Genomic DNA, 12,520 nt, shown 5'->3' with positions numbered 1-12,520 from the left:
AATCGCTTTGAGCCACGATTTCGATGACTCACTTCTATAATCAATCTCTCTTAGCATTGCGTAATATAAGGTGGTATTGTATTGTCCGATCGTATAGTTGTGATTTTGTAAATCATGAAGTTTCAAGTTCCGGTATAGTGATATAGCACATTTATCAGAGCTATTTGCTCTTAACGTACAAAAAGTCAAATCTTTAGACGATTTACTTATCGCTGTAAGCACGTAACGAGCTAAATTCGTAACGTAGATTTTTCACCGAAATACAATCGTTTGACTAATATCTTACGTACAGCTTATCCATATTGCACAATTGATCAAGGTGGATATCTCATCGGCTTTGGAAATAAATATTACATGATTGCCATAAATTCACCCCAGTGTGTAACCCTCCGATTGTGATTAGACATTAATGAACGTATTATTATATACATCCGATCAAGGAATTGCTTTTGGTGGCTTGAGATGCATGCGTTACGTACAGTTATGTGTTTATAAACTTACACCTATACTATATATTATTATATATTAATTTATATCAAATATAATAATTCTTACGTACAACTGCGTGTACGAATCCGTGATGTCGATTGTTTCATTACAATTATACATTAAAATATACAGTGAGTTTTGAGTTCAACATACTCTTTTCAACCTATGGTTTAGGACCTTAATCTGTACAAAGTGAAATACGGTGGGATCGATTGGTCGATTTTACATTTAAAGATTTTCAAGACAGCACAGCTACGGTGGCATTTTGTTGTTAGAGGTTTCGAATTAATTGGGCCTCTCTTACCCCACTATGTGATTTTTTTTTTGACGCCATTCATTTCTCCGCATTTTGAATTTCTAACAATTGCATCTATATGATCGGCTCATAGGACTGGTCGCGCTATATTTTCGTCTAGCGCCGTTCTTTCTTCTTTTGCGGCTGGCTTTATCGTTTCTTCTGATTTAACAACGGTGGACTAGTTGCGCCAAAAGGCTAGGAAGCCAACAATGACAGTGGCGATCAGAAAGATGCTGATCCTCGACTCCGTAGCACCGTTGCAGTAATCTCCTACGCAGGAACAGACTTCTTGACGACCTCCAAATCCGCTTCTCTGGTAACACCTTCCCATGTAGTTTGATTCGTCCCAGCCGCAGCCCCTGATGACGCGTGAATCTGCTGGCACTGGTTAGTGCGCAATCGAAAGAGAGTTGCGAGTAAATTTAACGAATATCTACACAAAATCAGGCAATTTTATTCAAGAAACTAACTTACGCCCATTGACGCTGAATTCAATGACTTGGGTAATTTTGCGACACATCGTGTACTTCGAACCCTCAACATGGTCGGAGCAATCTTTCTTCAAGACATCCGGAGGGAGAGCCTCGGCGCAACGGCTATCGTTGTGGCTGTTGCATTCGAAGCACAGCAGGGCGTCCACCTCTAAGACAAAAATAATGTCCGCATGACGTTAAGATTTTAACCCCATTTCAGTTGACAGAGGATTGTTTGGCTCGCATAACAACCGGTCTTTTGTATCGATTAAAGTAACTCCTCTCGGCTTCGCGATGAAAGCGTTTTCTCACCTAAGCCTGATCGAGCGCTTTTCTTTTACCCGAGTTGTCAAGGTTTACAGTTAAATTTGATGCTTGGTGAAGTGGCAGGCTGGGGTTAAATTGAATAATACAATATCATTCGATTGATTTATCGACAACTTCATTCCTTTACTGACAGTATACACGCGACTATGATCTAGCTCTGCAGCCAGGTTGACTACTGCCTACTGATAGGATCAATTGGACTCAATTGCTCGGTGGTAAAATATATTAGATTATTGTTAGTTTGATATTGTGACTTTCAGGCAGCGTCGACATACTTTTACGGTATTGAGTCAATTTTCATAAGGCAGCTATTCAACGAGAATTTACGAGAAGGAAAGTAGTTAATACGTATAATTGCCGCTCATTTCTCGTGAGACGGTAAAGCATACGTTCAATTCAATTAACAATGAGGCAATAAGCGAGGCAGTTAGGTATGAGTTACTCAATTCAGCGTATTAGACCATGCCAGCTAATTGGCATTGCTGATTACAAAGCTGCCTTGATATGGGTTAACTTTTGTGCTCGGTAATCCGAATGCATATCTTTCAAATAATCATAATGAGGTATCTCTAACTTTGCTGGTAGGTCGAATGTCATGAGAGATAACTATTGTAACCAAATAAATTGATGAGGATGAACACTCCGCTTTTTCCAACCAATAGAAAACAGTCCGATTGTGATAGTTCAGTTTTCCTGTACTTGATTTAGTAATTTTTCAAAAATATTCATCGTAATGTCATCACAGACATGAATTGACGAGTCACACATCAGGAAAACGCGTTATATTGGAATACGTCAGGCTTTCACGAATCGGTCCTTGGAAAGTAGGTTATCTTTCAACCCCAAGAATCTGTTTATGCAGACGATACAAGGTTCATTGAACCTTGGAGCTTATATTCTTACGGTAATTGGCAAAGAGTCTTATAACTGCGACAATAGTTAATATGATTTTCTCATTTAGACCATATGAACCTGCGTTAGTTGTATGTATACCAAGTGACCGACCGCGTAGCTAGAGCTTAAAATCAAAATAATGACGACTCTGATCATTTTCGTCGAATGACAATTTCGTGAGACTATCGGGCAAGACTGTCACTTCCTAATCAACTTGTCGATTACTTATTCACGTTTGCAATACATTCTCGAGTATAAAGTGGCACGACAGAATCATCAATTCTACACGCCGCACTATATCATGTCACGCGGGATTCTGAATTTGTCAGGCTTGTAAAAGCCTTGCCACATTTTTCCTAGCGTTGAAATTGCAGGGAAATCGAGACTTACCACAGTGACTTAGGACGTAGACACTCATAAGTAGATACAAAACTTGCGCGTGCATTTTTCGTAAGTGTTTGTTCGAATGGACTTTGGTAACGTTTTCAAGTTCCAGTCAGGTCAGCAGGATGTGCGGAAATGGAAGCACCGGTAAATGACCGCTGTCACGCCTCTGTGCGAACTGATTGAAGGTATACTCTGCAGCTTATGAGCTTAGCTGACGACCGTGTCTGGTGTCCTACTAGTACTTCATCACGCAGTTACTCGCCTGGCTACCCGCCCTACGAGTTGCAGCTACTGCCCGTCGACCAACCCCGATTTCGCACTACTTAAGTTCTTCGAATCGCAACGAAGCCTCTCTTTCTATATCTCACCGACCGAAACTCAGCGTCATATCTTCGATAATCGTTTCCACTAACCTGGAGAATTATTTTACTATTTTACTGATACAGGTTGAAGAGATAATGTTCAGAAATCGGAGTGTATTGTCCAATTTTCTTCACAGCAAAGATAGAATATTGTACTTATGTCATTCATTCCTGTCCCTAGCGCTCTTTTCTAATCACTTGAACGTCATAAGCACGTTGATCTTCCAACCAAGATGTATCGTGTAGTTATTACCATAGTTTTGCCAATCAATAAAAATAGATGAAGTCGAAACTATAGGTTGTACGATCAACTCTTCCACTTGTATTAGTATAAATGTGGAAGCTGACAAGAAGAAAGATTTCACAAATTTGATTATTCGAGTTACGTCATATACATATGCATTCGTGATATCAGTCAATTTTGCTACGCATGCAATAACAAAAGGATAACTGTGAAGCCATTTGAAGTCATAAATTTAGAATAAATAATTAATTGCGTCCAAATTTAGTTCAACGTTATTCTCAATTATACGTCATAAATGCCATACTCTTCGAAAAACGTATACCTAAACGAGTTGTTACTTTACATGCATGGGATCATGAATTGAGACTGTGAATTGAATGTATGCTCTGCACGTACACGCAAGTGTGTATCTGAACAGGAAAGTTTTCAGCAGATCAACCATACACTGCTGAGGGTCACTTTACATAAACTGACCGCAATGAAGTTTTATTTTTATCTCGCAGTTGAACAAAATGATCAATGGTGCGTGAGCGGAATTTAAAAGTCAACCTTCTGTATTAAAGTAAAGGATACGAACGAGCTGAATACGATTCAGCAGCTCTCAATGCGTTGTACACGTATGTATACCGGTACGAACGTGAGCGCGTATGCATTTTTCGATTAACGCCCAAAATTGTAATTTGACCGACGAGCCCATTTGTGTATTCGCAGCTCCGAAAATCTGCACGTGAATACATGGCTCTTGCTGATGCGATCCTGTAAGTGTAAGTTACAACTCGGTTTCGCGAACGTGGCCTTTTCATGAGAAAAAAGCATTGAACGACCGTATCCTATTTACTCAGCTCATCTTTCAAATTGGTACCATTAAACGAGACAGACTCTTGGCTTTTTTGCACGATGACACAGTGCCGGTTTGCCGGATATCTGATTTTAAATATCGACAAAATAATCGACTCAGCAACTGCTGTTTTGAAATCGGAAGTGTGATAAAGTTTGTGGTAGGAACATTGTTCCGCGCAAATTTCATCAAAATCAGTTCAGCGATTCGACCATAATCTTGTTCGGAAGAAATTCGTGTTTACGTACATTAATTTCTGAAAATATTTGTCAACTCTTTTTTAAGTGGAAAAACGTGCCACAGGATTTTTCCTCAATCCGAGGTTTTTATCTATTGCAAATGTACGAGGCACTCCGTTTACTAAGGATCGTGCCTGATAAGATTATACCAATGCCCTGGTGTAGATAGTCTTCGTTTAATTATCGGTTGTCCCGATGTACCGCGATAAACCAGAATGGTCATATATAACTCTCGGCATATGGAGTTGAAGGATTATGAATGACTCAAATGATACCGACGATACTGTTAACACGAAAACAGGAAAGATGTACCCCGAAATGAGGAGGACTCAAGGATCACATTTGCAGGGAACGGGTATTAGAATGTAAAACGTTACCTATGTTCTATCATCAAATGGAATTTAATTTGTAAATTGGTGGCTCGCAGCTTTAGAGTCGGTACTGCAAGTGAATAATGTCTCTTTTCCTGCGGAGCAGCCAGCGGCGTACGTGCACGCATATATGAACGCACGTGATACACGGAAACGCACGTCGACGTAGTAAAGAAACGGTTAAATATTATTAATAGCCAAGCTAACTGACCTCCTGCTCCTAATATTGCTTCTACTCGTGTTTGCCCCTGCCTCTCCCACGCATCCAGTACAGTAGGTACCGTCGCACCTTGTATGCGTATGGGTGAACTTGTCCGACTGGTAACGCGACACATGTAACACTGATATTAACGTCTCGTGACATTTGCCGAATTAGAAACGGAGGACATCTATTTGGTACACGTATAATACGCACGTAGCTAGCCAGCGGTTTGAATGGCGTATGACAAAACGTTTGAGGATGAAAGATACAAAATACCATCTCGTCTGTCGAATATCGTAAAAATTTTTCACCTGTACCGCATCGCTCTCAGCCCCCAATACCGGAATACGAATTTATTCACCCGGAAGCAAAAGTCCAAATGGCTTGTTATTGGTGCCTCTGTACATGGTGCAACATAGCGGTTGATTACGAATAACTGCAATGGTACCACGCATTGAAAGTTTAAATCCAGCACTGTGACTAATTTCTGACTCTGCAGTAAATATCCGTATGTTTAGTCCAATTCAAGCTTTTAATACAAAATTGTAAAGCAGTTGCGATCGTGTTTGTATGCGATCTGCTTCACGAACGTCACGTAACACCACTTTGCAGCTATAATAGATCGTTATAAAAGTACTGGGATCTGTATCAGAAAGTGATTTCAACCGTGAATAACATCCGCTTATAATGCGTCGTGCGTATTCAGTGCAGTTTGCATGGCCGCACCTCGTCAAAGGACACTTGATGACCGAACATTTTTATCTGGAAGTTGTAATGATGGTTGGATGGAGGGATTACTATCAGCGGCACGTTCAACATATTGTACGATGAGGTGGCGCAGGTTGATGAGATTCAAAATATCTCTAGACAAAGTTACTCAACACTATTTCAATGAGAAGATCTTTGGCAGAGAATTTTTCTTTAGCGACTTACGTTGTCGTATTTCGTTCCTACTCGCGGAGAACGGTCGTTGATTTTAACAGGTTCGAATGCATTTTCGCCAATCTCTGCCAGCCTACCTTCAGAGTGTCTTTAGAGATCTGTAACGTGTGGTTTTCTAATTGATTTGATTAACGGCACGCTGCTCAAGCTGTTCCAGGACTACAGTCCCTGACACGATTCACGTGATTATAGCGACCGAACTGCGTTCTGCAGCTTATGACATTTGATTATCAATAGTTACGTATTTTCGACGAGTACAAAGTCCGAAAGTAGAACAATTCGAGGCTGCGGCTAAACTATCTAAAGGATAAACTTCTTTATTATGTGTAGGAGGAACAGTCGTTTATTATTTCAGAGCAACTTTCAGACCCTGCTCGCTTGCCTGTCTATGCGGTGTCCGAGTGTCTTTCACCGCACATGAGTAGGTGTTGTGGAATTGTTTATGATTTCCCTTATTATATATTTGAACAGTTGCTTTGAAATTAGTAGAATAATGAAATGTTCTACCTCTCATCAGTGCAATTTTATTCGAGCTCTTGCTTATGCGGATCATCACGCTTTGGTCCACATCACCGTGAAAAAATAGCTATGACGGTTAAACGTTTGCACGTATAAGATACATTTCATGAATTACAGTTCAAAGTTTGTTATTCCGCAGTACGTATTCCTCCTATTTCCTTCTCCGCGATAAGTGTGGGATTGCCAATGTCGAGTACCTTCAACTAAATCTTAACAATTGATCGGTGATCGGCATGAACCTAGGTGAGAATAGTTTTTGGATTTAGTGTGGGACTCAAGTAGGTTTTTATCAACTGCTTCACTGCGTAAATGATATCATAGGATGTTATACGGTAGGTGTTACTTAACCCTTTCAGTCGCAGATGCCAATATATTTTTTTTGTCATTTTTTTATACATATTCCATGCAAAAACCTTGATTTTTTTTCCTCTTTCAGGTAAAAAACTACTTAAATTTTGCTACAAAAAAAAAACGTACTTTCATGAATATAATTCGTTAGCTGAGAAATTTGATAGTAAACGTATACTAAAAACGCTCAGAATTCATTGGGTACCAAACAGAAATCTCCGAATGGCCATTAAATTTACAAAATTCGATGCATAGGGGTAGTTTTTACCCTCATTAGAGGCGCATGTAGATAGTTTTGGGGGTTGCACTTACTCTCGGCCTAAAATCATATACTGTATCAAAATAAATATTCATATAAATCTCATTCAAGAACACTTTGTAAAACAATGTGGATTATTCACCCCATTTTAGAGGTCTTTTCAGTTTTATTAAATATTTGGTATCAGATTCGCATTTAGCGTCGAAAAATACATAGGAAGCATATAATTGTACTTCCGTGCCAAAAAAAAAAAAAAAAAAAATGAATGAATCACGTGACTGAAAGGGTTATCGGGCGATTTCGATGCCATATCAACCACTGTAAGTCAAAGTGAATTATGGTGAGAGGGGTTTAAACTTTAGAATTTAAACATACCTTTTTTAGAGACAGAGTCGCTATTTTATAATCCCTCAAAATCTAAGTGCACCCATGTAGAATTAGCAACCAGCATATGGTATACCAACGTTGGATGAAGTCAACCAGTATGCTCCTTTTATCGACTGTCGGTTTCCTTTCATGATCCGGTACTGAACTTGTTCTCATGTTATTACAGCAAGTGCGCAGAGCTCACAAGTGCTTCCAGTACAAGAATGAAGTCACGTTATTACACCCACTGCCGGTACCATTGACGGTATTGTTCCCCCACCGTATCAGAGACCATTGTGACCCCCTGCGGCACGACCTCATCATGTCGTAACGAAAGAGGGTTACCATTCGCTCGACCCTCGCCAAGGGTAAAAAAGTAATTTTCGTTTTTCGGTGAACTCTGCAGGGCGGGTGTTCAACGGCGATAATGTTTGAACCAACGATCGGGCATTCCGGCAACAGACGAGGGTTCCTATTTCAAGAAATGGCTGTACGACAGTTATTGAATGGCATGTGAACTTAGGGGAAGTTTTTGCGTAACCGACCTAGACATGCACGTGGCGCTATAATAACAAAGCGTATTTTCATTCCAGGGTTGGCTTTTCGTTATCCACTTTCGTATCCACGATGAACTACACGAAGTCTTTGCTAATTGGTCCCAGGTTGAAATCGAATTTTCTTGTGTATATTTCAGTCCGAAAAATGTCGGTTCTGATATTAACAAGTTCGACCTTTCCGACTTAAGTGATCTTGACGACTTTTGCACTGTGTCAGACAACCGTGTTAATTCTGACTAATTTCCGCGGCAAAAGGAAGGATCGTTTCGCATCAAGTGGAGTTGACTTCCACATCGCATTGTTTCTGGTACCGTACGTACTGCTGTCTAAGGAAAGTTTTCAGCTCGGCCTTGTTTATTTAATATTTTCAAACGGAATAACAACTATACCCACCGTTTGTTTTGTCCGTTGGCTTACTTTACGACGTGCGTGACTCGGTCCCCCAACATACTTTACCACTTTCGAATTGATTCTGTTAAAAGTATTACTATCTATAAATCTGCGGTAAGCCCTGTGAGCTTCATGAATATTAACCCGAATTCCCCTTTCCCTGCTGCATGCGTATTATCTAAATATACGAATCTCATCCAACGGAGATAGCAAATGGCTTTACCAAAATCTTTCTACTAATCAGTTGCATGTTGGCCTCACGTTTGTCCGACCTGGACGGTGAATCGCGGGTTTATAGCTGCAAAAATTATTCGACAATTGCTGATTTCTTCGTAGAACTTTATTAACCTCTCTACGGTTTAACAAAATACTTGTAATTCATGCAGCACAATATCGGCACGGCGCGTTAAAACGACGTAGAAAAATGAAACAGAGTATAACGTAATACAAAAAAGAACGCTGCCCTCTTTACGCAACCACCTATACGCTTGACCAATTGCGTTCGCCAGGCGCACCTGGCATTGGAAGGTGTTGGGTTACGCCATCCGTGAACAAAGAAAGACGCCATTGATCCTCGTTCACTATTACTGGACGCACACACCACCGACAATCGTCATGTGTTTTTTAATCTACTGTAACAATCGCACGCACGCACGTATGCACGGTTGACCGATCGCCGCACGCACGGAAAGAGAAGTAGGGCGATGCGTACTACGTCCAAAATTTTTATCGTTCCGATGTGGAACATAAAAATTTCCTATAGTTTCTCTGGGAATGCATATGTAATAACGCACGTGCGGAGAGTTAAATTATTTCCGTGCCAAAAAAAAATTTAGTCACGAAGAACGTACTATGAGACGTAGTAAACAGTGATACATATCTATCCTTATTACTTAATTTTATGGTACACCTAAAGCCATTATTCGTATCGGTGTTACTCGAGGTTGGAACGGTATGAAAGAAGTTGTTATTTCACAGTCCGATTTCACGTTGTGTGTGCGGAAACTGCTTCTACTAATGCTTAAATTTACTCGCGTTGATATTATGTTACAAGATGTGCAGACAATATGACCAACGCCTTGTAATATGCAGGTTGGGCAGCTATGTTTTGCGTAATGCATTTGTGTGCACGTCGATCTGTACAAGGGGGAGAGAAATGGTTCGGTACGATGTACGTTCGGCACTATAGCTGTTATTATTTGGGTCGCAGACGAGCGGCGCCTGCCAGTCGCCACTATCCTTCACTCTTCAACCCCTCGTCAGCACCCCTCGGCAAAAGCAAACGTTCCCAACTCTCTGAAAATCCTGTTCTGACGGCAGTTTCACCCGTTTTATCGCGGACTGGCGGCTTCGTCGTCGAGGTTTACAACATCGAGAAAAACAAAGAAAATAAAAAACTTAGTACACATCGCATTAGATCTGGGTATAATGTGACCGTGCGACGCTCTGCCAAGCAAACAAGAACTACATGTAAAAAAAAAAAAAAAAAAATTTAAATCGAGTTTCAAACTAACTCTCAGTAATTATTATTGCCTCGAGAGATAATCATAATTATGACTACCACATACTAGGAAACCGAAATATACATACATATTCCTGGGTTTCTAAATGAAAATGTGTTTTGCAACTGTAATCAGAAAATATGGCATGTGTAACTGTTATTTTTGATTATGGCCAGTCGTACTATATTTTTTTCTTGCAATTATTGCAATAAATTGATGTTAAAGCTTTGTTAACTGGCAAAATGCAGTCATCCGAACCAACAGATATAACGTTGCAATCTATGCAGAAAATGTGTTGAGAACTATCTTCTTGTAATTGTACCAGTATTCAAACAGTCGTTGCAACGATATTAATTTTACTGAAAATTTCTTAGTGACTACGTATAGCATATGAAATTTTTTTCAGTTACGGCTAAACTTACACTCCTAACAGGTACATAATGTTCGTTGAACGGGTAAAGCTTACAGTCGGCGTGGGAAATTTAAGAACCGATGCTTTTGGGGCTTCGGCAGCCGTTGTACGGCTGCCAGGAGTTTCCAATTCATGCGTTTGGCAAAAAGACAGCGATCATGACGCTATAATCCGTCGGTATTACAGCCGGAAGTCATTCGCTTGAATTACCGCGGGCATGCAGCTCGATAAGCGATCTCACTAAACAAAGAAATGCGATTCCCCGTCGTCTTAACGGCTATTACTTCGATTTTCTCAAACTCCTGAGGTCATCCCTACATTTACGTTTGCCAGAAAATTGATTGGGTTTGTATTATGCCTCTATTGCGTCTTTAACGGATTCTGAGATGCGATATTACGAGAAATTGACAAACATCATTATTTATAGTACATTTGCTGCTCGCACTTAACTAAAACAGAGATTGCGGCACAGTCATTCATACCGGACTGATTGTGACTGCGATGTTGGCGAGTCGATAGAAAAGCACTTGCGAACGCAAACTCGTGAATAAGATAAGAATTTCCTGTTGAGTAGTTGATGGAGAAATGGATGTTTCCACGCGATGGTATGTAATACGGTAGTAATATACCGAGGTACGCGCGAATACGAGGAAGTTTCAACTCAATCGTATCGTAAACCACAGTCTTCTGGCGCGCCCTTTTCCCGCAGAACTTATTCCGTCCCTTGGCGAAAGGTTCTTCATTTACTTTACAATACTTCTATAATATATAATATTCCGTTAATTTGATTTCTATATGGTCGCACATTGACAATCATTGTTTGTCAAATGAAATACATTCGTATAAATACCCACGACGATTGTTCTAAAAATGCTAGAAGTGTAACACTAATATTTAACTATTCTTTTTTCCTTATCTTCTATCGAGTACTAGTAGAATGAATGAAAAAGTATTGGTTCCTAACTCGCGAACCTTCTTAATCGTGACAAATAACACCGCGGTTATAAGCAACTGAATCGTGCCGATTATTTCGCATCGCTACCCAAGTAGCGCACGGTCAACTCGTAGGTATATTTGGCTTATTATCGGCAGAAAATAGTCAACCGATTGGAAACTGTCGAAAAAGGCGCATTTGAAGCCAATAATCGTATACGTGCAAACAATACGTTTACAAATACCCGCTAGGTTGTTAATTCACAGTCAACAGTTATGTAGAAATCGATTATAAATTGACTTGTCGTCATCAAAAAATACTCGCATAAAACATTGATATTTCGATAATTACCAGATTTTTTGATCCCATGTCTTTCATCATGGCGATTTCTATGCGATGTCGAATTTTCGTCACGGCGTTGTCTTGATCCTGACGATTTTGAGTAGGTACATCCATCGACTAATATGGTTGGCATATTGATGACATATGACTCCGAGTGGAATTTTTCATCTCTTGACGTTACGTCGACTTTAACAAATCAAATGATAGTCGAATTTTCGCCAACTTTGCTACCTCGTATTGACAATGTCCCTGATGATGATTTCAACCAGGTACGAAGTTCCTGCTATTCGTGATCGCACAAATCTACTTACACGTACGTAACTTTAATTGGGTTAAATAAAAAAAACTGTAAATATTTGCGAGCACAGATGTGTCGCATCCCGACGACGTTATCGGCATGTTACATTACTCAGTAAATATTGCCGTGCATGCAGAATCCGTACCCAACCTCTTTTCACATCGATTGCACGCAACACGTTGTCTGTTGCAGGCTACTGATGGTAGCCAACGCCTTTTAAAAATATTTTTCCTGCCGGAGCTGCGGCATGGGCGATTTTCCTCTCTTGTTTGTTTCAGATAAGTTTTTCAGAGTTACGGCAGTTCACCCTCGACAGTATATCGTATATAACCAGACAAGTAATTTGGAGGGGTCGTCCGGAGGATCGGGAGTCGAGATATTCCTCGAACGAATTTTCACACGAATATCCTACAACCCGGAGCTTTTACGTACGTTCTACGAGCGCTGATTTTCGTTCCGATTTCTTCCTGACTCAATTCGGCAAGTGGTTCTCACGCAGAGACGCCATTGCAGGTTTCGAAGAACCT

The 12,520-nt window shown here is 40.2% G+C and overlaps 1 protein-coding gene across 1 annotated transcript; it reads right to left on the bottom strand.

The window, feature by feature from the left end:
* Positions 1-133: 133 nt before the first annotated feature.
* LOC107223365 lies at positions 134-3,120 on the bottom strand. The gene is made up of 3 exons (XM_015663026.2): positions 2,872-3,120; positions 1,262-1,429; positions 134-1,171 (listed from the first exon to the last, which is right to left on the bottom strand). Exons 1-3 carry the CDS (start codon positions 2,924-2,926, stop codon positions 966-968), a joined length of 429 nt encoding a protein of 142 aa, XP_015518512.1. The 5' UTR covers positions 2,927-3,120; the 3' UTR covers positions 134-965.
* Positions 3,121-12,520: the final 9,400 nt, after the last annotated feature.

This window comes from Neodiprion lecontei, chromosome 1 (assembly GCF_021901455.1).
Source record: "Neodiprion lecontei isolate iyNeoLeco1 chromosome 1, iyNeoLeco1.1, whole genome shotgun sequence".
In the NCBI taxonomy this organism is placed as follows: Eukaryota; Metazoa; Arthropoda; class Insecta; order Hymenoptera; family Diprionidae; genus Neodiprion; species Neodiprion lecontei.
Note: the sequence above shows the minus strand (reverse complement) of the source record. Positions and strands in the feature narration are given on the sequence as shown.

Coding starts and splice junctions, on each gene's coding strand:
- LOC107223365 (XM_015663026.2), bottom strand. CDS start 2,926: ATGCACGCGCAAGTTTTGTATCTACTTATGAGTGTCTACGTCCTAAGT. Junction 1,430..2,871: donor CTACGTCCTAAGTCACTGTG/GTAAGTCTCGAT, acceptor TTTTTGTCTTAG/AGGTGGACGCCCTGCTGTGC. Junction 1,172..1,261: donor TGAATTCAGCGTCAATGGGC/GTAAGTTAGTTT, acceptor CGCACTAACCAG/TGCCAGCAGATTCACGCGTC.